Genomic DNA, 25063 nt, shown 5'->3' with positions numbered 1-25063 from the left:
ACCGAGAACTTCTGCAAGTTGCCGCTGTCTAAGAGCGGCGCAGGGAGCGACAACGCAACCCTGGGGCACGGGTAACGAGCCGGTCGGTGGGCAACGATCCGGGTTCCTCAAACCTGATGGATCAAAGTGGGAAGAACCCCAAGCATGGCCAGGAGGAAGATTGGCAGTTTATAGGGTCAACCGGCTGCGGGCGGCTCTGATGGATGGGCGGTGCACCCACTCGGCTAGCCCAGCGCCAGAGCCCGCCCTCTGGGAAAGCCAATGCCGGGGCAGGGAGGCGGATCTCCCCGAGCTCCCTTGGCCCGGTTCCTCCTCCCCTTCGCCAGCAGCTGCGCTTCGCCCGGGACTGGACCGAGTTAGAGTTGAGGCGCCGGAGGAGTAGCGCAGAGTGCGTGCGTCCCCCGCGGGGGGGTTCGTGCCCGCAGGCGGTGGGGAGCCGGGTAAGGCGGGGGCGCGGGGCGCTGCGCCTCACTGGGGCGGGCTGGCGGGGGGCTGGCGGCGCTCAGCTGCCCCCAGGGCGGGGATGGGAGAGCAGCCGCCGTGCCTCCCAGCTACCCGGCCGAAGTACCCCGCGGTGTCGCTGCCGCGCCGCCACCTCTGGCGGCAGGGGCGCGGGTGGCACCGGGGGCAGTCCCGCGCATAAGCATCGCGCCATGGAGGGGGGCGGTGGGGAAAAATGGGGGGGCGCCTGGGGGCAGCCCCGAAGGGGGGGGCAGGGGTATTTGGGGGAAGGGCCGGGTCTGCTCTAGCGCCTCCTATTTTAACTCTCTCCCTCCCTTCCCCGCCGGGCCCTCGGCTGTTGTTCTGCCCCGGTGCCTCCCCACCCACCACCCTCGCAGCCCCCCCCGCCTGTACCTCCCTCCCCTCCTCTCCCCTCCCCTGCCCGGCGCTCCGCGGCTCCCCTCCCGTATTGTTCGGCTGGGTCCCTCTAATGGCGGACAGGAGGCGGTAGTGCTGCTGGCCGACTGCAGGGGGGCAAACCCGAGACCAGGGGCAACTGCCGCGCCAGCGGGCGGGGGGCGCGGGCGCTCGCCTGGCGCCGGGGCCGTGCCGCTGAGGGCCCCGCGGTTCCTCCGGGCGCCGGTTCAGGGCTGATAGGGCAAGTTCGCAGGTAATACTCGCTGTTCCCCACCGTAGGTGCCACCGCTGCCCTGTCCCCCACACTCGCGGTGAAAGCCCTCGGTGTGGCGGCGCCCGGGAAGGGCTCCTTGTCCCTCCTTCTTTCAGCGGGGACAAGCTGCGTGGGTGTGCCGTGAGGTATACCCCACCGCCCCCGGCGAGGGCAGTGGATTTATTTGTTTGTTTATTTATTTATTTATTTATTTATTTGAAAGATTGCGATTAAAGGGAAGTGGTGAGTGATGCAGGCAGTACCTGCCCTGGCCAGACGATGGAAACGCTCCTTGGGGGCGCTGCCTGATCCTCGCTGCCCCGTGTTAACCCCGTGTCTTTCCCTTAGGCTCCAGCCCAGTTTGGTGCAGCCTTGGCAGCGACCAACAAGGAGAGGGAGCTCCATTGTGAGTGCTATTTGTGTATCTGTTTCTGCCTTGGCTAGACCTGCTTCCAGCGGGCTTCAGCCATTCCCCCCGCCCCGTATTCTCCGGGGGCAGGGGTGAATGAAGTCCCTCTAGGGCTGGGTGGGGAAATTCCTGGGATCAGTAGCTGCTGCCCTGGGGCGAAGCCCCAGTAATGGCTGTGAGGCGGCTCCTCCTCGCGGAGTGGGCGCTGCTGCTGCAGACACCGCTCCTGCAATACCAACTCCGGCAGGCAGACGACGGGCTGCTGCCGCTGCTCACGTTACCCGGCTCGGGAGGGAGGAGGAGGAGGAGGGCATATTTCGGGTGCCCTCTAGAGTTCTGGAGCGTGTATGAAAATCCGTGACAAGACACCTTCAGCCATCTTGAATTTTCTCCCCCCCCCATTGCTCGAATCACGTGTCCCCCGTATCATCTCGAAGCTAAGAAGAGGCATGGGAGGTTTAAAATCACCCAGCAGTTTGCCATGGAGAAATGTGCTCCATCGTCTCTTTGTGCATTCACACTAGTTCTCTACACCCGTAGATTTGTTTGGGTGGTTTTGTTGGGTTCCTTGGCTGGGCTTCTGAGCCAGCTTTGTCCCTTCCCCAGGAAGCTAGAGGACCCTGGGGAAACCCACAGGTTCCCAATAGCGAGCATTTTTGGTGTTCTGTTTGCGTGGGATTTTCAGAGCAGATTTTGATCTCTGTTGGGTGTTAGGTTGGCTAAGGAGAGGCTTGTTGCCAATCCCTGTGGGTAGGGCTGGGACATAACTTGACTCTATTTTCTGACCTTGTTAATACTGGGGCTGTTTTTTAGCTGCGCGGGGGATTCCGAGATCGCCAAGTAGCGCAGGGAAGGAGCGAGCGAGGCTGCGGGCGCACGGGAGAGGCTCGGAGCTGCCGCGGCGGGCCCGGGCGCGGTGCGCGGGCTGCGCCGCCAGAGGCGCCGGCGGGCAGCGCGGCGGCTCCGCTGGGAACGTGCAGCCCGAGAACAAAACAAAAAGGCAGCGCCTCTCTTGCCTTCTGGGTCTCTCGCTTGGGTACAGCACGGATTCAGGTGGTGCGGTCTTTCCCACCACTCGTATCTTGAATTATTTTTCCACTCTCTTGTCTCTGTCCTTTGCTGTTTTACGTGGTAGGTTTTTCAGATTTGCAGAGCTTGCAACTTTCTTTGTCACTTTTTGGTGGCTATACAAAGAATGAGTGGTTCGCTGCAAACCTCACTGCTTAGGATGAGGCCATCAGATCTGTATTTATTCTGGGCATCTAAAATTATGGACCACATCAAAGACTTGTAAGAGTTTACATTACATGGCATGTTATCTTTAATAAAGTTGTCTGTTCCAACCCTTGACTTGCTACAGCAGTTTAACATTTTTAATAGTAATTTTTTAACTCTTACCATATCTTGGATGCAAGGCTACCATCTAACTTTACTTCTGATTCATTCGTTATGCATTCCAGTCTAACAGCTGTTCTGTTTTTTTTCTGATGATCCTTCATGTCAAAAAAAGTTACTTCTAGGAGCAATCAAGGCAAATAATGCTTTGGAAGGAGGGGGACTGTTGTGTACTGGTGCTAGTTCGACAAAAATTATTGCAGCTTTGTGTGGCTGCTTATGAAAAGATGAGAATACTGCCAAGAACAGCCATATAGCTAAGATTCAGTAAGCCTTGTATGTCTTAAATAAATGTCTTGTACAAAAGCATCCTGGTAGGTGGCACATTGTCCTCCTCCAGCTGTGAGGATGGTGGTACAGCCTTCTTATGGCATGTGATAGGACCATGCTGTTCTGGAAGGTAATGTATTTGGTGCTTACTGCTGCAAGGTCATCTCTAGCAACCAAACTCATCAGCCATGTTATTTGGTGGTTAAACTAAGTAACTTGTTTTAATAGAAGTCTCTCTTAATTAGAGCAATAAATTCACTTTATTATCTACTAAATTGGCTTTATATTGTTATTAATCCTCTTTGACTTCAAATATATGATTGCATTCTACTGTTGCTTACCCTGTAATAACATGCTAAGAGGGATTTGCATCAGCAAGAATGTCAAAGTGGCAGTGGAAGAATGAAAGCAAGTTTCTCTGTCTTTTGTAGAGCTTGTTCAAGTATGTACAGAAAGATGTGGTACAAAGCTGGTACAATGTCTTCCAGATTTTTGCTGGGGTTGTTTGGTTTGGGTTTTGGCTTTTTTGGTCCTGCAGAAGCATGAATCGTCTTGTGGTGTTTGAGAAGTTTTCATTTTGGTTTTGAGGACTAAGTACAGAATTACTCAAGTTCTGTCACATTGTTTGAGTTTGCACTCAATTGACGTACCCTGCAACAAAAGTAGTATGGGGGGGTTCTGTTAAGAACTTGTATCAAGAATTGTTGCTAATGGAAAATTCACTGTTCACGGAGAACTGTTTATTTTTCCATCACAATTAACAATGAACTCAACCAATTTCTGTAAATGGATTGGAATTTGAAGTTCACAGGAGTTCAAAAGACTGCTCAGGTGTTCAGTGTGAGAAGTTTGAGGTAATACTTGCCTCATGAGGGCCTTAAAAGACCCCTATGTTGCAGTGGAGTTTTGTGTCCACTGAAATTGTGTTTAACTCTGGAGCTGAAAGTGTTTTCTTTTCAACTTCTTCTTAACTTTGTTTCAGTGGTTTAATCTTAGTAGTTGAATGCTCTTGTGGCTAAGTGCGTTGCTTGCTTACATATTGAAGTTCCAACGAAGCTTAGCTTGTATCCCATATTTATAGCTTGCCCTATGTGCTGCTGGCTTTTACGGCTGGCAGTACATGACAACTTGATGTATGAACAATTTACTCAGTTTAGATGTTACTATTTACCTTCTTCATTTTGTACCAAGATTTGCAAGTTTGTGAGATAGTGTTTTGTACTTCTAAGAGAAATTTTTGGTAGAAGAAAGAAGTTTGAGACTTCTGGAATGAAGTTGCATGTTACGGCTTCTTCAGTTGGGACTTTCACTATATCTATTTTATATCATAGTTTTTCAGCTGAACAGTGAATTATCTCAGCTCTCCTGTGTTGCCCATGCTGTATGTATTGGTGTAAATGCACTTTTTTGGGACTATTTATCCTGCCACCTATTTTGGGAGAGAAGTGCTGATTCATATGTGACTGTTCTCAGGTGTTTCTGTGGTTTCTAATGCACAGTCAAGCTTTGCATCTTTGCTGTCATGTGAATCTCCATCCCTTACCCCCTACTCAGATGGTTAAGCAGCATTCATTGCTGCTGTGGTTGGCTCCATAGAATACAATCTTGTGTGTGCCCAGGTGGCCCAGAAGGCCGATGGCATCCTGGCCTGGATCAGCCAGGTGTGGCCAGCAGGAGCAGGGCAGTGACCGTCCCCCTGTACCCAGCACTGCTGAGGCCACAGCTCCAATGCTGTGCTCAGTTCTGGGCCCCTCAGTGCAAGAGAGACATTGAGGGGCTGGAGCGTGTCCAGGGAAGGGCAACGGAGCTGGGGAAGGCTCTGGAGCACAAGTGCTGTGAGGAGCAGCTGAGGGAGCTGGGGGTGTTCAGCCTGGAGAAAAGGAGGCTCAGGGGGACCTCATCACTCTCTGCAACTGCCTGACAGGAGGGTGCAGCCACGTGGGGTCAGCCTCTTCTCCCTGGTTATAAGTGACAGGATAAGATGGCATCAAGTTGCACCAGGGGAGGTTTTGATTGGTTGTTTGGGAATTTTTTTTCCACTGGAAGGGTTGTCAAGCATAGAAATATGCTACCCAAGAAAGTTCTGGAGTTGCCATCCCTGAAAGTAATTAGAAGATGTGTGTGAAGCGTAGGGACATCATTTAGTGGTGAACATGGTGATGCCAAGTTTAATGGTTGGACTTGATCTTAATTGTGTTTTCCAACCTAAATGACTCCATGATTTCAATGCCACTTATTTATACTTAAATGATTTTTACAGTTGAAAACTTTTCTTTTCCGTGAACTTCCAGAAGTTAGGAATTTTATATGTATTCTGTGGAACTCAATGCCACTAGAGTTCAACAAGACACACACACTAAAAGTTTGATTATATGTGTGTATGTATGAGAACATCAGCAGTTGTAGTAGATGAGATCAGTGCCTGTCCTTTATAGACAGTCTCATCCCTTCACCTGGACTATCTCTTGGACTGGACATGTCAATGATGAAAGTTGTTTTCTTGCTCTGGTTTGCTATCAGAAGAAAATTATTTCAATCAATAGTTATAGTACAGATTTTATTAGTCCAACATAAGTGAAATCTACAGCGATTGTTAATTTTTGTGTTCTAGTGACAAGATTGCCACCAACATATTTTTTCAAATTTTTCTTGGTTCAGAGGGCATTTGTATTTCCTAAGTTTGTTGTCATGCTTAAATCCTTAATTTTTGTCCATGTTTCCTAAATTTTTTGGGATTAGCTTTACCATAACTTCTTTCTCTGCCCCTTTCTCACCATCAGCTATTAAGAGAATAATCTTGTAGGGGTAGCAGTGACTCATCACAGAGGTTGGGTGCAGAAGCAAGTGGTCATTGATCTTAGCAGAGTAGCTTCAATACTGGTTTGAAACACTCAGGTATTGTCAGTGCTCTAGCCAGCCATACTGAGTGTCAGTAGCACAAGAGGATTTGGGTTGGGTTTGTGTGGGTTTTTTAAGTTTGTCTGAGATGAGACTACTTAATGCTGTTTGCTGTCATGCAAAACGATGTGTTTGGGTCTCTAAAAAATATAAGGTGTAATATGTTGCTTCTTTATTTAAAAGGTTTATGAACTTTATTGTACAGCTTGTTTAACCCTTACAAGACTATCAGACTCCTTCAGTTAGCATCACTGTAGCTTCCAAAGGCTGTAATAGCGACATGTGTCCCTAGTGCTGTACAGAAGTCTGTTCAGACATAGTCCCTGCTCATCAGCTTTATCCCCCAACGCATGCTAAGCAGGATGTCATCTCAGTTCCACCTTTCCCCCATGGAATAGTTTGTACAGTAGCCATCTATGCTTGGGCACATGCTGCCACTTGGGCACTGATGGGGACAGCAGCTGCTTTGAACCAGAGCTACTGATGTAGCTACTGATGTAGCTTCTGCTGGGCCAGACCATTAGGAGAGATGAGTGGCATTATGGAAGAGTTTGTGTTGTGTTTGTGTTGGTTTCTACATTTAGTTTCCTCTAATCTTTTGCTGTGAAAGATGGTATTGAAGAAGATAGAAAATCATGCACATAGAATTGTATGGGTTATGCCAAATTTTACTAATTGAGGGCTGCTTACAGCTCACAGTCTGCCCAAGAAATATGGACATCTTTGTTTTCCTCCTGCAGGCTTTTGTTGAAAGTGTACTGGCATGTTACCTTTGTTTAGGCTCTTCTGTGCAATGCAGCCATACTGAACATTAAAAAAAGTTAATTCGTTTGAATTAACTCATAATGCAACTGTGCTATTTTTTTCTTTTGTTTTTTGTTTTCCTCTCTCGTTGAAAGTAGCCTTGGTAGAAACCTTACTTCTTTTTGGAGTTCCTTTTCCTTTGATCTGTGTAAGATCTTTCCAGCTTGGTATTTACTCCTAATACTACATCAGATTTCTCTAAAAGTCTTATTGTTCATCTCATTCATAAACTCAGCTGTCACATCTGTATGGATGACCTTCAAGTCTCTCTCTCTTCCAGACTTGCTGTCCTCTAAACTCGCTAAATCTCTGCATGTGCTTTTGAGTTCTCCTTGTAGATGTCTGACCTTTAGCTGAGGCTGCTATTGCAAAGGAAAACTCTCTGTGCTGTTGCTTGTAGACAGCAGTGTCATGAGATCTTTGGGTCTAGCCCTGGTTTTAGACATAGCACACACTCTTCTAACAAAGACTGTAGATTTCTCCCACATATTAAGTGGTGTCTTAACTGTTAATCAGCAATTAGGTGTTTGTTATTTAGTTGTGTTAAAAATCACATGAGTACAAGATCATGCTTTAACCTCTGTATCGTGTGGTAACAATTTTTCTTAAAAGATCTGATAAGAATGATCCTGCTCTGTGGATATGGACTCAGAATCCTATGCCAGAGTGCTTTTCTGGACTTCTGACTGTCCAGTCTTTTTGCCTTTTGCATTTTATGGTGGTAAAACCAACAGGTTTTACTTAGCTTTAATTCAGTGTTGGGATTTAACTGTGAAAGGTACTATCTGTTTTTTGTTGTTAATGAGGTTGTAAGAGCTGTTTAGGAAGTGACATCATGGGCAGTTAAACAATTTCATTCATTCTCCTGTGATGCTTCTCATACTTGGAGAAGTTTTGCATGTGCACCCTTACAAGCAAGCCAGTTGCAACCTGTTAATGCAAAAGAACCTGACTTTGGGAAATAAAGCCTACTGAAAACAAACCCCAACCACCACCTTTCCTGTCACCCTGGGACTCAAACACACCATCCTTAGAACAAGAACTAATTGTAACCATTGTTTATGGTGGTGCTGTTTCCTTGTATTCTCATTTTTGTCTCTCTCCATCTGTTGCCCCTTATGTTTAGATTGTTTGCTCTTTGAACAGTTTTTCTCTGTGTTTGCACAGTGGCTAGCATGATGTGGTCTGCAGCTTTGGCTCCTGGGAGTCTGTGATAACAGTTGTGATCTGTGGGTGTGGTATTGGTGTCTTTTATTTTTTTTGTGTGTGTGTATGGAATAGGGGAGAAGAGGTAGTGTTCTGTTATACCTGAGATAATGTTGTCGTTTTGTTTGAGCAACAATTGATTGTTAATACACCAATCTATAAATGTTTAAGAGTTCTTATTAAGCTGGCAGAATTTACCAGACATCTTTTTAGTTTATAACTAGTGTTTGCACATGTGCATATTTGGGATTTTGTTTATTATGATAATAATTAGTAGTAGTAGTAGTAGTAGTAGTTTTTCTTGTAAGGGTGGTTATGTTTTTTGAAAAAAGAATTAATTCAGGAAATGATGTTTTGTTCTGGTAGGTGGTGCCTCGTTAAGGAAGCCAAGTAATATCTAGAGAGACCAGGTAAGAAGTCCTTTGTAATCCATGTAATAAACAAAGAAATCACAATTTAGAAATGAAGGAAAATGGAGAGCGCAACAAAGGTGGTTTGTGTTTTTACCACTAGGAAAAGGTGGATATTTGCCATCGTCACTGTGTTTGACCATCGTTATGTATACTTCTATCCAAAGAATTAACAAATAGAAATACTGAGATGGTCTGACTAATACTGTGTATAGTACAGTACTGATCTGAACTAAATTCAACCAAATTTAAATTACTAAAAAATACTTTTTTTAGTAATTTAAAAGAACCATAACACAAGAAGATACACAAGAAATGTTTGGAGAAGATACACAAGAATTACTTAAGAAGGTCTGTTCCTCAATAAAAGAGAATAGATTACAGTGTGACTTAATCCTGCTCTAGGAAAGATGGTGCACCCAGTAGCATGGTAGATAATTGGGTTTGCTTCCTTCATCTCCCTTTCCATCTCCAGTGTTAAAAGCTGAATTTCTGAGTGTCAGTTACTGCCTGAACAGTACAAAATCAAACAGGGAACAGTGTGTAGCCTTTCAGCAGGTACAAGAACTAGAAGGTGGAATAGCTTATTGAGGCATCGCTTTCTTCTTTTTAGACAAAAGTTTATAGAGGATTTGAAAAGCTCCCTGCTAGGAAAGTTAATAGTTTTTGGGGTTTTTTTAAGGCTCAGACTATACTTCCAGTTGCATATGTAGATTCAAAAGATGAAATACTGGCTTAAGACAAATAGTACTTTGAATGTTTTTCATGGGTTTAAATTGAATGTATATATCCTTGGTTTTATGACCATTTAAACCAAACTAATTTAGGTTTGTCATTGTCCTTTCCTGTTTGTACCAACATCAGCCTTTTCTGGCTTTTTTGATTGTTTTACGTTTTCAGTTTTGGGAGTCAGTTTAGGTCCATGAATCATCACAATGAAATTTGGGAATGAGGAGCTATGTAGGTGTAGAGTATTTGCTCTTGGTTTTTTTTGTGTTTCCACTTTCTACCATCTTAGCTCCCATGATGGACTGACTGGCTGTTAGAATCCTTAAACAGCTAGGGAGAAAGGGGAAAGGATAGGAATTCAAAACCACAGTAGTCCTGTCCAGGACTGGATGTGGTTTGTAGTTGTGGAGCTGTGGCCTTAATGAATACAGTATACATCTTATTTAAAAATAAGACTACCTTTTACACTTTAAAACAGTTGGATAACCTGGAGTCTTGATTGCATAATGTAACTTGCAGCCAGCCAGCCAGCCAGTGCAGCTGTGAAAACCTATCATACTTGCATTGCTGACCAGATCTATTCTTGCCTTGGATTCCGTTTCCCGTCAACCTTACCTCATATGGAACTTGAACTGTTTTGTGGCTGGTTTTTTAGTTTGATCTTCTCCCACTTCTTTTTCTATCTCATTTTGTTTGTGGTGATAAGTTTTTCTTTCCTTTGTTACACTGTAGCTTCATTGTCTGATTACTTGGTGTTAGTCCACATGGGTTTCCCTCCTACATACAGCATATTAACTTACTCTTTTAAATTCAGTTTTCTTTGTTCTGAATTACTTGATGCATTGAATACGAATCACTGCAAGTAAATTGTGTTGAAGAAGCTTGTCCATACCAGGCCCAAAATACTAGGTTGTTAGCCAATACTTGATTATTTCTCAGGGATGAAAAATCTGTTTGAGGCTATTAGCTGATGTTATTTATGCTAAAGGCAAAGAAAATGCTCTGTCTTCAAACTTGTTCATTTGCAGACTTTGGCATGACAGTTTTTCCTCTTCCTAAGCATATGCAAAAATAAAGTATTTTAGAAGCATTAGTCAAAAAGATTTGTTCAGTAAGGCACTGAGAAGTGGTGTGCCATTAGGCATGGATACTAGTTAACCATACAGAGCTACTTGTTCATGGGTTATACATGATATGAGTGTAGACTGAATACTAGTTTAAAATAAAAATGAAAAAATCCCAACCAATTAAGAAGAAGCACTAATGAAGAATAGTGTTAAAAGTCCGTATTGTTAGTTAAAAAGTGTCTTCATTTCCAGAATGTTTGAGACTAGTACCATTTGGGCACTAATAGGATAGAAGACAGCTTTAGCTAGTCCTGGTGAACAGCAAGTTAAACATGAATAGTGCACCCTAGCAGGATTGAATGTAAGCAGCATATTGGACTGAAATCAGCAAGGTGGTAGCCAGCAGTTTAAAGAAAGTGATTGTTCTGCAGTGTCTTATACTGGGAGAACCCATCTACAGTGTTTAGTCTGGTTTTGGTTAGACTACGTCCTAATGAAGATAGGGATATTCTAGAGTAAGCCCGGTGTAAGAGCAGGGTGATTGAAAAGATAACAAAGGAAAAGCTGAGAAAGAGGGTTGTGTTCGGTCTAAAGAGAAGGCTGAACGGACAAGTTACTGCTGTTTTCAACTAATTAGTGGGAAAATAGAAGATAAAGCCAAGCTCTTCTCTGTGAAGAGCTTTTGGTAGAATAGCAGGTAATAGGCATGAGTAACAACAGGGGTAACAATTGTGCATAGCTAAGATAATCAAACATTGGGAAATTCTTGCTCTTGAGATTTCTGTTCTTTCTGGTCTCTAGTTACTTGTTCACATTTGGTTGGTTTACATATGATTGGCTGTACATCCAAATTTTTGTAACTTGACAAATTTGAAAGATAGTGTGCTATTTGTGCATACCAGGCTTTTTTTAAAATGCTAACAAAAGCTAGGGACTTCATAGATTTGAATTCTCAGTTACTCTTGGCTCTACATGGAGCAATGAAGATTAAGGCATGTTTTTGCAATGTGTGCTCTGACCCACTGACACCAATGGCCTGTGTTCTATTGCTCAGACCTGACATCTAAATAAATTTACTGTTCCTGGGTCTCTTTCTGATCTAGTCATTCAGTATTTGTTTTTCCTATTAAGTGTTGCATTTTTTTAAAGTTAAGATCCATCAAATGACAACTTGACTTTTCATGCTGTATTAATGCCACTTTATTTTTCAGGATTTTACACGTCCTTTTCCTGTGTTCATATCTCTGGCATAGTGTTTCTCTATTGTTTCTGTATTCCCTTTCCACTTAGCCATCTTTCAAGTCTGTTGCTGTGGTCTAGTGTTGCCTATTTTCTGGAAATAGACACACGCTTGGATATAAGTAATAGATAAGCATTTTATTGCAGGTCCTTTGTTTTTCTCTCTTGTTTTACCTTTCTATTCTATTTATAATAAAGGACATCCTTAAGCAGCATCTTGCTGCATGAGTAGTAGATAAAATTTACTCTCTACCACATTGCACATAATGGGTTTTAAGGCTAGAAATGGTGCTGTGCTCTTGCTGATCAGTGTGTTTCCAAGATTAAACAGCTGTGAAATACATAGAAAGTGTGCAGATGAGGAGACACAAGTCAATGTGGCTGCCCTAAAACACTGTTGGTCAACTGTATGATTTTGATTTGCCATGAATACCTATGCCAAGTGCTGCTCATTCTTTGATGAGTAGTCTTGAGAATTACTGGTGCTTGTTTTGGATACCCCTTCACAGAATTAAGTTTGAGGTTGATTCTGTTTGTGCATGCAAGGAAGCATTTCCTAGCATTCATTGAGTAGGAAGGCTCAAGGAAGAAGCTGTGTTAAGCAAAATTATTCAAATATTCCTGGAAGCATCAGTTGGAAAACAGATGTCAGCATTCACATTTAGCAGTGGTGGCTGCAGTTCAGTTAAGATGCTCAGAAGATATCACAGTTTGCATGCTTTTGGTAGGCTTTAGCTGTGTGTAAATAGTCTTGTGAATAAAACTAAAATTTACTGACTTGCTTCAAAATATTTCACTAAGTAGATCTTGCCCTTTTACTGTTCTTAGTTACTGTCTCTGCTGAATTACAGGTCTTTTAGGTCTTGCTTTTTTGTTGAATTCTCTGAAATCTGCGTGACAAACACATTTTGAATCTTACATCGTGACTTTTAGTAAGCTAATTTCTTCAATCCATACAAAAAATCAGAGGAAAGAATTAAATTTGAAGCAGCTCCAAACCTACTGGAAAATAATTTCTGAAGTAGTGTCTCAAAACTCAAGCAATGAGATATACCAGGCTTTTGTAATGATGGTACTCAGATGAACAGGTAAATTAGATTTGTGAACCTAAACTTAGTATCCTGTTCTGAAAGCTTTTACCGATGTTCTGAAACACCAGCAATATAAATGGGTTTGTGTTAAGTGTTATTCAGATACTTTCATGAGCTTGTATAGTAATTTAAGACCCTTGTTTTACTTTGGTGTTGTGAATACTTGCACTTGAAGTTAGCCTAAAATATGCAAGTATTCCTGTTGAACTCATTACCATGATTTATGTGTGAAACTGGCAGATGAAATAGTTGAGTCATTGTGGCATTAATGTAATGACTGAAGCTTGCTGAAAGCCTTGCTTGCTTCAGATACACAACTCAATGTGGCCACTGGATATACATGTTGTAAAATTCAGCCTGACCTGTTTTAATATTCCATGTCACTGCTTGCTGTGTTGGCAGTGGGCACATGCATGTTGGATTGCTTTATGTAGTAGTTGCTCTCAGGGTAGAGCATTTCTGTCTGTGGCCATCAGCTTGTCATGACTGTCCTGTCTGCTGAAATGATCTCTGTGCTGAAGTTCAGAGCTGTGGTACCAACCTTGATATGTTCAGGCACAGCTGTAGTGTTCTTGCACAGAAATTTTTCGTTTGGGGAACTGAGGTGGCTGGAAAGGGTTCCAGCAGGAAACTCTTTTCTGTGGTTGCAGAAACAGCCACATAGCAATGAGGCTGTGGACCTGGTAACTAGGCAGACCTTCAGAAGTGTTAAAACTTTTGTTAGAGGTGTAAAAGTTAACAGTAAATCAGAGCTACCATGTATCCAAGGGATATGTGAACATAAAAAGCTACGGCTGATGGCTGAGTACCCCTGAGGAAGGATATAAGGAGGAAAAAAACCACAAACCAAAACAGTTTATGTGGTTGCCTGTGGTAAGAGTTTTATATCTGGTGACTCAGAAGGGCCCTGCAACTGCTTTGTTTCTAACTTGGAGTTGTATTCACATAGGTAGGAGTCTCTCCATACACAGTATACATCATTTACTATGCCCAAATTGAGACTGTAGTAGTAGCATGCAGATTTAGCTTAAAACTGTCTTAAATTACAACCCTTTAATATTTTGAGCTACTTGTGTTTTTCTAGCACTTTTCACTTCTTAAATGTGGATATAGTTGGGTTACTAGTTTGCTTCAATTGCAGTGAAAAAGTGCTACTTTTAGGTGATTTTAATTGAAGTGGTTTACTTTGTTTTTGGGGTGAACTATGACATGCATTCAGCCAGCCACTGGATTGATGGTTCATACCCCAAGAAAGCTGTGGTACATGGGTTGCATCTGGCTATGTAGGGAATGAGTGTTCCTGAGCTGTAGCAAGACATTAAGCTAGAGAGCTTCTTAATAGCTGCTTTGTAGATAGTCTGTACTGAGCTTGTGATCATCAGACAAAAGGAAAGTCAAGTGATAAGTGATCTTCTGTAATAAGGAGAGGAACTTCAGAAACTAGCAGAATTAAGGAATTAATTGATATTATGATCAAATGAATGTCAGGGTCAGGAAGTGACCATTAAAACTGGATAGCTTCACAGAACATTAGGGACATGTTCATAAAGTCTCTGACCTTATACCAACGTGTTGACATCCATCCCTCAGCTGAAGTCAGCTTCAGAGCCATGGGCTGAACTTTAGATTTTTTGGGTAAATGGGTAGAGCTTCAGTGAGGCTAGTGATATTTCTTTTGTATGTAAGAAGATGATTATTACTCTCCTGTGTTAGGGTAATTGCTGTACTAGGCAAATAGACAATTGGGTAACTTGGTTGCAACAGGGATGTATAGGAATAGAAGCTTTTCAGTTAAAGGCTTATTTTTCTGCAGGTGTATTCTGGTTTTCACCTAGCTGGCCAAGAATTTTGTAGTTTCCTTTGAACCACTGTGTTTTAAGTTATCAGTGCGTTTATTTCATGTTTGTCCAATCCCTGTTTGAACTGCTTGCATTTCTAACCTCTGTAGCCTTCTACAGCAGCGACTTTCCCAATTAGCAAAATGTTTTCATGCACAATAGATTATTAAAGCTTCTTAATTATTTAATTTGGCACCTTTTTCTTCTTGCAAAACATTGGGCAGCTCGTATCATCTGTATTTTTTTTATTCTTTCAGATTTAGGATCTTCCTTGAGTTGTTTTCGTTTCAAAGAGAAGTATTTTCCATGAGTATAAATTGTTCATGTAACTCATCTGTTTCTCCCTTTCTCTGAAAAGTGAGTGATCTGAACATCTCTTGATAAGCAAGATGCTGGTGAAGTATGTTTGTTTTGTAGTAACAAATGTGCTTTGTTTTATTTGATTCTTTTTTTTCCCCTCTTTGGTTGTTGATGATTGAGTAGCTTTGATTTGAAAGAGTGAGAAGGTTGCAACGGGGATCTCAAATTATGTGTATTCTTTCCCCCCCTGTTCATTACCTTGCATTTGTCACTACTGATTTTTCCTGCCACAGTGCTTTACAATCAGTTTGTGTTTTCAGCTGCTGTGAATAAGTTTATATGATTAGGAAGCACTCATTTTGGGAGTCACTATCTCTTGGCTGACTTATATATGTTGATCTGTGTCATTTTATTTTGGAATCCCTGTGGTAACTTGTCTTTATTGTGGTAACAATGAACAACACATGATATTTTTCTCTTTAAATAATTACAAATCCCCCAGAGAGCATCTTCTCAAAATCTTTATTGTAAATAATTTCCACTGTAATTTATTGTAAATAAATTACAGTGTTTGAATGCCTTTTGGAAGACTTTAGTGGGATATACCAGTTTAATCAGGGTTGGTCAAAAAGTATGTGAACCCTTCAAAAGATTTTGGCAGTAGTCCTGTGAGACATTACCTTTTCATTTCAAAATTTGTATTACTCTCCTCCCCTATGTTTTGGGGTTTTTTTGTATATTTATTCAGCTGTAGTTTCTATCAATTTATTTAGTGATAGAGATAGGACTGTAGTCTGAGTAATTGTTCTTCCCTTCTGCTTAAGTAATCGGTTGCAGATACTGAAATAAAAAATTGCTGACTGACTTTAGAAATCTTAAGTGACTTCCACATGGCCCTGGTGATTTGTTCTAAAATCCTCTTCTGTTAGCACTTTGATGCAACATTTTTCCTCTGACCTGACCTGTAGAAAGAGAGCTTGGATGTGATCTTCCCTGATCTTTTCCTTACTGAACATCAGTGCAAAGAATTTATTCTGTGTTTTCTGGTTCAGGCTTCATGGATACTCTTTTACTTCAGGAAAATTTTACAGATGGTAAAATTGACAAGAATTGGGATTTTAGACAAACTGTTGTTGCTCTGACCTAGGTCAGTAGCCTGTTTCTAACCAAAAGGTGTATGAAATGTATGTAAAACATCCCCCCAGTACAATTCCAGCACTTTTGTAGGTCAGAGACTTCCTGATAGTAGTCTCTCTTGGGTTTTTGGAGTCTTTTTAGGCTGGTCATATGCATGAGTTTTTTAAATGGCCTTCATGCTTTCAAGCTTTTTGTTCTAGCAGCTCCATTTCTTCTCCTCCCACCGAGGTTGTTCTTTCTGAAGCCAGATATTGAAGTAACGAGATTTTTTGTATTTGTATTTTTTTATCCCCCTGGGAATTGAAATATGCTTTTCTGGAGTGCTGTCTGGATAATCACACCTTGAACTATGTTGCGTGGCCCAGAGTTAGACTAAGATTTGCTTTTTCTTCAGAGAGTTCTCTCGGTGGTTGAAGTTGACTACGTTGTAAAAATTTTTCCCATCATTCGGTGGTGGGCTGATTTTACTTCCCCCCTGCCCTAGTTTGCACAACAGTAGTTAAAAGTAGTTAAAACAGTGGTTAAGTAGTTACGGTGAGTAATTATCTCACCATAGTGAGATAATGGGAATGAGAGTACTTTGCAGTCTCTCGTGCTCATTATCTCACCTGTGGTGTCACTGTTGAGTGGAAGTGATTGGTAGTTTACCATTAATGGGCTGTTTCTTCTGCTTGGGATGTGGAATTTAAAAGTAGCCCAGTACCTCTTGATGTAAATAATTTAGTTACCATACTGTGCTTTCCTAGCAGAAAGTAGTATTCTTTTGCTGAGGCAAATAAGTCCCTTTCTTTTTGTTCCAGTATTTGTTTCTTAGGATACTGTCTCCTAAATTTTGTTTATCTGTTCACGTCTGAAGATGTCTCAGTTATGCATTATTTCCAAAGTAGTCTTTCAAGTTTTCTTTTTTGTTTTTAGGCTTATAGCATTGATAGGGAAACATATGTACATGGTGGTCCTACTTTGGATGTCTGTTTTGGTGGAACTGCAGTTTTAGCCAGATTTCAGTGACTCATCTTGATTTTTGTGTTTTTGCTCCAAGGGTACATAACTGTGAATTTGATCTTCTGTCACATGTTATTAATGGCACTTGGTAAAGGCATTTAAATTCCAGTTTCTGCTTTTGTAAAAGCAGAGCTGAATTTTTTTTTGAGGTACTGGTACACCTCACCTGGGTTTCTGCAATTCATGATAACTTTAACTCTCTTATCATTCATCAGTGGAGTTGACCCTACAAGTATTACTTAAGTGTCTTAAGAGCTGTAGTAGTTGTCATCATTCTAAAGAAGTGCCTACATTTTGTCTCTTATTTCTTCCAGAAATTAGGCCTTGAACAAAGCAATGGGATCGTAATTTATTTCAGCGTGAAGACTTTTAACCGGTGAGTGATGTAGCTTAAATTAAGAGGGACACACAAGGCCTGGTTCAAGGACGGCTGTTGAATATTGGTAGTGCTTCTGTTTCTGTCCAGATGTGATTTTGGTGTCTATGTACCACCACAAAGCCTTGAGCTTGTTCTTCAGCAGTATTGAACATGCATTTTCTGCAGACTAGGTCTCACTATTTTGTGGGTTGTTTTCTTGTTGTTGGTTGGTTGGGATTTTTTGTTTGAGGTGTTTGTTCATTGGGTTTTTTATGAATTATTTGGTTTTGTTGTTGTTGAGTTGGGGTTTTGTTTTGTTAGTTGGTTTGGGTTTTTTCTGTTTCAGTTTCGTTTTTTCCCCCTAAATCTCAGCAATTTGTCCAGTGATCAGTCTAACAAATCTCACGGGTTTCTAATCATTGTATTTCTATTGTAAAGCATCTTTTGCTGTTGCCTGTTTTGAGGTATGAGTTTTTTCCCGGTTTTCCATTCTAAACTTTTTTTTAAAGTCACTTTTTTTTTGGGTAGTTTTTCATTTAGAAGTACTGACTGTGACATTGCCTACGTGGTTTTTATGTTTCTCCTTGCTGTTCCTACTTTTAGAAAACAAGCTATCTCATTTTGCACATTTTATGGGTAATTTTGTTGTTGGGAGGTACGAGCTATTTGCAGGGAAATATATGCAGATTTTGCTTATGACTTTGTACTAGTAGTTAAACACAAATTTTTATATTTTTAATACTTAGCGGTACAACTCATTAAAACCTAGGAGCTTTGTGGAGAAAGTAAATAGATTTAGGCAAAAAGATAAGTGTTTTGAGTCTCAACTTTGCACATGTTATGTGCATGTATTGTAATACAGCCCAAGTCTGACTTTCTACTAAGGATTTGTGAAAATAGGAATCACAAAGGTTTTGAGTGCGGCCTAGGGTGTAGTCTTGGCATAGTCTTATTTTTCCCCTGCTCACATCTGTTCGAGTATATTTGAAACTTTATTATCAGCTTTATGTGCTTGTGGTGCTTTTGTCCTTGTAAAAAAAGAAAATATATAGAATAAACCTGTGAAAGTTTAAAAATTAAATTAATTCTTTTCAGCAAAATCTGAGATGCAGAAAAATCTAACTTTAAGTTATTCAGCCCTGGAGGAAAAAGTAAAGTGAAAGAGAATATTGGATTAAATTAACCTTCAGTGTAACTGACTGATTTCCAGGGATGTACATGCCAACTACATTGATAATACAATTTTCTTGGTTAGAAACCTTCTTTCATTCCAATTCAGCATTCCCTTTATTGTGGTTCAAATGCTATTATATAATGGCATTTGTCTGTGAGGCTAACATAGGAAGGAATTAAAAGGTGGTCGCCTGCCACTCCTCTAGGATTAATCTGGTTCACAGCTTTACTGTTTGGTCCTGGTCCTGCCCTCCCTGCTCCTGCTCAGTTAATGGTCAGCAGGGCTTGAGTAGTGTAAATGTGTAGAAGAATATTTGAGCTTTATTCCTCTGGGCATTTTTCCTGTCGTGGGTTTTAAGGGCTGTCCTCAAACAGTAGATAACTATACTAGTTGATGCTCTCTCTTTTAAAAATGCTGCCAAGTCTGGAAAACCTAATGACTGTTATAAAACCTGAAGAATAAATAGATGCTTGAACTTTGAACAGTCTCTTGTGAGTGATCTCGTGTGTTAATACAGACTATGGATGCCTGAATCTGTGCTAAGTATCACTGCAGTGCATATATACAAGTTGAAAAATACTAGCAGTGTAAGGTTTATATTGCATTGTAGGCCTGATTTTTATGTCCTGTAGTTTTCCTTTTCTATTTTAATTTCAGCTTAGTGTATTCTGCTACAGGCAGCAAGGAGGTTGACACAATAAAAATGAAGGAAGTGTAGCTGCTGAGATTTTTTTCTTGGTTGCTTAGTTTACTTGAATAATTTATTTCCTTAGTATTCTATTACAGATATACTTCTTAATTCTAATGTTTCATTACTCAGTTTCAGTTATGTATGTCTGTCTCTTACCAAACATTGCATATTTTTCCCCTCTGTAAAGCCTTCTGGATGTGTAATGTGACAGAGTAGAAGATCTCAGTACTGTTGCTGCTTTATTCACAGCAGAGATTGAATAGACTCACATTCTCTCTTACTGCAGGATCATAGTGCTTAAGTCAGGTTTGAACTTAAACTGTAAATTTAGAAGAAAGTTGGTGCAAGGAACATAACTGGCAGATGATGCTTGAGATGAGGAAATAGTTTTGGGTAGCTAATGTTTGTTTTAACCCCGTTTCAGACCACAGTACTTTTGTGAAAGGCAGCAAGTTGATACAAGAGCAGTTTCCCCACAGGAAAGAAAATAAAAGTGCTTGGAGCAACTTATTAAGGTAAACAGATTGCAGTGGATTTCTGGATGGGTAAGTATAGATGAGCAGGATATTTCTACTTCTTGTATTTACCTTCCTGTAATAAAGGTTTTATAAAAAAGCACAGATAGCTGCTTCTAACCTTCCACACAAACTCAGTGATGTCACAGATCAGTGTTGACTCCAAGACATACCCAAATTATAATTATGTCTGTATTTTTCTTGTAGTATTGTATCAAGATTGGTTTAAGTTACTGATCTTTAGTACAGATGTCTTTTAGAGCCGTCTTAGGTCTTTTAGCTTTGATTATATCCAGGTTAACTTTTATATTTTTTTAATTCATGGTTGAATTGACATTTATGAAGAACAGATTCCCCAAACTGAACAATTACTAAAAGCAAACAGAGCTCCCCAGGCAAAGTAGCTGTTGGGAAGTAGCCTGAATAAACACTGTTTGCTCTTAAAAGAAATAAGACGAAGCCACTGAAAGTTGCAGGAGCATGAGGTAATAAGTCAGGACTTCAAATGAGCTACCAGTCTGTAGTGGCTACAAATGAGAGGTTGCTGTCCACTTTCTGCTGCTCAATAATGTATCTATTTTTGTCACATTCAAGGGTTTCCTATGTATCTCTTCCTTACTTCTTTGTTCCAATCATCTTGTGGCAACCTAAGGAGCTTTGGCAGTGTGGGGTTGAGGGAAATCAGTCGAATTTCAAAGTTGTTAACGTTCCTAATAGGGCCAGAATTTAATAGGAATTCACTTTTTCTTTCTGTGTGCCTAACTCTTGACCTTGCTTTGTAGTCTAGCAAATGCAGTGCTAGAAGATAATTGCTTGCATATATGGGGTGGGAAAGGGACTGAGAGATTGGGATCATTTAATAAATAGCACTGAAAATTCTGTTTCCTGTGTGTAAAAGTATTGATAAAACATTGTGATGTGTAGCGATTGCATAGTTTTTGCTAGTATAGGATTAGAAAGTAAATGGATGTTAAGACATTCAAAAAGGAGCATAGAAAAACCTAATTTTCCTTCATATTATCTCAGGAAGAAAATAAAATCTGGAACTATTAATTCAGTAGTTATTTTTAAGAACTGTTACTGGAAAGTAGAATCTTACTTGCTGAAGTTGGATGTGTTCTTTTCTTGCTTTGTTTTTCTTCAAACAGCAGATCTGGAATGGACACGAGTCCTCTGGGAGGATTAGACTTGTCTGAAAATACTCCTAGTCTGCTAGGGAATACCACCATGGCAGCAGGTCTTGCAAATGTAGGAAATACATTTGGAGGGCCACCAAGTTCTTTAGTTTCTAGACCTAATAAATTCCAAAACTCACCTATAGAAGATGATGATGATGTAGTTTTTATCGAGCCTGTACAACCTCCGCAAAATTCTACGTCGCTGGTAGCAGATCAAAGGAACGCTGCATTTACATCATCTAAAAATGAAGAACTTAAAGGAAATGATTGCAAAATGCTTCCTTCTCCAAAAGACTTAAATTCTCGAAAGGGGAGTATAAGTGAAACTATTATTATTGACGACGAAGAAGATATTGAAACAAATCAAGGACAAGAGAAGAATGCTTCCACTTTTAATGAACGAAGACTTCCAGAGTGTAAAAATAGAACCAACGAAATGGAATTCTCACCTTCCAGTTTTTCAAGAAGTAAGGTAAATTCAGGGATAGGTAATAGTGGTATAACCACAGAACCAGACTCAGAAATTCAGATTGCTAATGTTACTACATTAGAAACAGGTGCTATGAGATCTGTCAGTGTCAGTCATTTAGAAAATGATGGTGACAGGCGTGACATGAACCTAATGATTACACATGTGACGTCACTGCACAATGCCAGCTTGGGAGATGTATCTAACGGACTGCAGTCAGATAATTTTGGTGTTAATTTGCAAACATACACCCCATCTTTGACTTCACAGACCAAGACTGGTGTAGGACCTTTCAATCCTGGTAGAATGAACGTGGCTGGAGATGTATTTCAAAATGGAGAATCTGTGACTCATCATAATCCTGGTAAGTTGCGATTTTGAATTTTTCCTTAAAGGCTGAAAATAAGTTGTGAAATAAATTGATTATAGAAGTTTTGATTTAAGTATTTTTGGCAGTGGCACTGCTTAGTCTTTTAGCTTAATATGTATGAAAGATCTTGATTCCCTTCATGCCCATCACTACCTTATCTGTGACTAGAATAAAATATGTTCAGTGGCATAATACATTAGGAAACATGTCTTCACCAAAAGGATTATTAAATATTGGAACAGGCTGCCCAAGAAAGTGATCTCCAACCCTGGAGATGTTTAAAAGGGGTGTAGATGTGGCACTCAGGGACATGGTTTAGTGGGAGTGCTGGATTAATGGTTGGATTTGATGATCTTAGGCATCTTCTCCAACCTAAATGATTCTGTGATTATATATGTGGTTTGGAAGATTTCTTCTGGATCTGTTAGTCTATTTTCCTTGAGTAGGTGCCACTTCTGTATATGAAGCAATAGGTGTATAACAGAGACACTTGTGTCCTACACATTAATTTAGAGTCTGATGTCCCCAGTAGGCATTGGAGTGCCTATGATAGAATGGTTTGGATTGGAAAGGACATTAAAAGATCAGCTCATCCAGCCACCCTGCCGTGGCAGGGACAGCTTTCACTGGATGAGGTTGCTCAGAGCCCCATCCAACCTGACCTGGAACACTCATGGATGGGGCATCCATAGCTTCTCTGGATAACCTGTTCCTGTGTCTTGCCACCTTTATTGTAAAAGAATTCTGTCAATTCTGTCTCATGACCAATATAAACCTACCCTCTTTCAATTTTAAGGTACTGCCTCTTGTCCTCTTACTACAGGTCTTGTTAACAAATCTCAGTGCATCTTTTTCTGTAACCCTGCTTTATATGTTGAAAGACTGAAATATGGTCTCCCCAGCTTTCTCTTCTTCAGACAGAGCAACTCCCAAGTCTTTGCTTTTCTTCACAGGAGAGGTGTTCAAGCCTTCTGTCACTTCTTGTAACCCTCTTCTGTGCTTGCTTTAACAAGCCCATTTCTGTCTTGTACAGGGGACCTCAGAGCTAGATGCAGTATTTTGCAGGTGGGCTCTCAGCAGAGCAGAGGGACAGAATCACCACAGACCAGGATATGAGTGACTTTTTGGTCTGTAAGCACAGGTTGCTGGCTCATGTCCAGTTTTAAATCTACTGGTCCCCCACAGTCCTCTTCCACAGGGCTGCCCTCAATCCATTCAACCCCCAGTTTGTATTGGTATTGAAGATTGCCCTGGCTGACCTTGCACTTGGCCTTGTTGGGCTCGGAGTTTTGCATGGGCTCATTCATCCAGGCTGTCAAGATCCCTGTGGATGGTATACTGTCCCCTCTGTCTTATCAATTGCACCGCCCAGCTTGGTGTTCCCAGCAAACCTGCCGAGAGTCTGCTTAGTCTTACTCTCTGTGTTGTTGAAAAAAAACCCCTAAATAATACCAGTCCCAGTACAGACCCTTGGAGGACACCACTTGTTACTGTTTCCCACTTGGACATTGAGCCATGAACTGTAATTCTTGGGGTGCAGTCATCCAGCCAATTCTTTATCCATGAGATATATATGTCTCCAATTCAGCAGCAAGAACATTGTGGGGGGACCATATCAAAGGTCTTGGGAGAGGTCCAGGTAGAATAAGTCCATGTAGATGTGCTTTGGAGTGGAACTTTTGTTTCTCTCAATGCATTCTAGTTTTTGTGCTTCAGAAGTGCTCCAGAGAAAGAGCCAACACCTAGTAAATTGAGGGTACAGTTTACAATTGCCCTGATGTGAACCAGGTTTTAATCCAACTGTTTGTAGCTCAGTGTGTTTCAAAAGCTGCATACCTGTGTAAAACTTCAGTACTGTCTTCTTTCCTACCTCTGCCCCAAGATGTACTGACACATTCTTCTCAACTTTTTTAAAAAAATTAATTTTTTCCAGATGACTCTGTAATAAAATGGTATAAATGAGAAGAAAGGATAATTTTATAGTGTTTTAGAGCAGGAATGAGTAAGAAGGAAGGAGACCAACCTGAAAAGCCATAGCAGTAAGATGTGGTTGAACATGGCGCTGTATAGTCTCATAAACTTGGCCATTACAGAATTGCAGGTAGGAGCTTGAAGGATGAAGACATAAGGCAGTGAGGTATGAAAACTCACCATGAATTAACTAAGGAAGTGTGATGCACCTCAGTTCAAGGACATGAAAATTGGATTTTGCAGATCCTTTATAGAGAACTTTAAACAAAGGAGGTATCATGGCTGAGAAGTGAGATGTGAAGAGAAGGCATAATATAAAATGGGTATCTATGAAGCTGGGATATGGAAAAAGTAAAAGAAAAAAAAAGTCAAGATTTTCTGATGTTCTTCTTGTATGTTTATGGAAGGAAAAATGCAACAGAATATCAAGGGAGGCTATCTGAGGCCTTAAGAAAATCAGGAATAATTGAAAAAACCTTAAAGAGATATTACCTACTTTAATTAGGTATTAGTTCTGCTGAATGTTTCAAATTGAAATGAGTGGCAAATTCAAGTTTTCATGACTGGCAGTTGAGCACTACTGTAGCTCTATTGCACATGCTGTGTATTCCTGATAAGAGAGGCAATGTGCTTTCACTTGAAATCTAAAAGAAAAGAATGTTTTGAGGTGTTAAGGTGCTGCCAGGATAATAGTACATTTGAAGTAGTAAAAATATAGAAAAGTTTAAAGAGGGCACTTAATTTTAATTCTAAGCACTCTGGTAGCTTGTCTTAGTTTGTCAGTAAGGATATTCATGCCTTCCAAGGTAAACACCTTTAACACTTTTAAGACAAATGTGTTTTGTTTTGTGTCCTTTTCCCTTCACCTTTTCCTTCCAGCTCTTCTGCTTACTCTCAAGCACTACAACAGGTAAATTTCTAGATTGTCTTAAATGGCTGAGTAGTAGGACATCCTTGACAGCTAAAAAGGCACACATGAAAATGATCTTTTACCTTCTAAGGAATGTATGTTGTTTCTTGTACTAACAAGTGTTCTTGGAACTTTGTCCCTAAATGGATTTTAAAGCTGTGCATCAGAATATGTTGTTAATAGAATCCTTTGGGGAAAGAAAGGAATGCAGAAAGCAGGAGGAAAGGGTTCCTTTTATTTAATAGACAATTATGGACCAAAATAATGTCCCTTAAGAATAAGGTATGGGCAGTTGCTCTTGTCTGTAGGTTAATGTTTATGTTATTTGAAGTCATAGAATTGAAAATCATCTGTCTTAGGTTTGGGTATTAGTTGTATTAACACTCCAGAAATACTCTGAATCACTCCAGTAAAACATTCAAGGCTAGGTAAGTCCCAAGGGCTGTCACAGTGTTTGGTATAACTGGCACACTATTGAAAATTTGTGCAAATGTTGTTTATCATGCAAAATTGTTTTTTTC

At 40.8% G+C, this 25063-nt stretch overlaps 1 protein-coding gene across 8 annotated transcripts in view; it reads left to right on the top strand.

Annotated features, from left to right (window-relative positions):
• The first annotated feature begins 282 nt into the window (after window positions 1–282).
• Window positions 283–25063, top strand: part of ZMYM2 (zinc finger MYM-type containing 2) — an 87340-nt gene continuing 62559 nt past the window's right edge. For 3 of the 8 annotated variants that reach the window (XM_071434115.1, XM_071434114.1, XM_071434109.1), the window contains exons 1-4: window positions 283–440; window positions 17221–17282; window positions 19554–19674; window positions 20793–21655. In XM_071434115.1, the coding sequence (XP_071290216.1) occupies window positions 20803–21655 (853 nt within the window). In that variant the 5' untranslated portion in view covers window positions 283–440; window positions 17221–17282; window positions 19554–19674; window positions 20793–20802. Of the gene's footprint in view, window positions 441–1459; window positions 1518–17220; window positions 17283–19553; window positions 19675–20792; window positions 21656–25063 lie in introns of all 8 variants that reach the window. The other 5 variants (XM_071434116.1, XM_071434113.1, XM_071434112.1 and 2 more) reach the window with 5 other exon arrangements.

Source organism: Agelaius tricolor, unplaced genomic scaffold (assembly GCF_023055355.1).
Source record: "Agelaius tricolor isolate 1412-34295 unplaced genomic scaffold, bAgeTri1.0.p SCAF_9, whole genome shotgun sequence".
Lineage (NCBI taxonomy): Eukaryota > Metazoa > Chordata > Aves > Passeriformes > Icteridae > Agelaius > Agelaius tricolor.
This window is presented reverse-complemented; position numbering and strand designations above follow the sequence as displayed.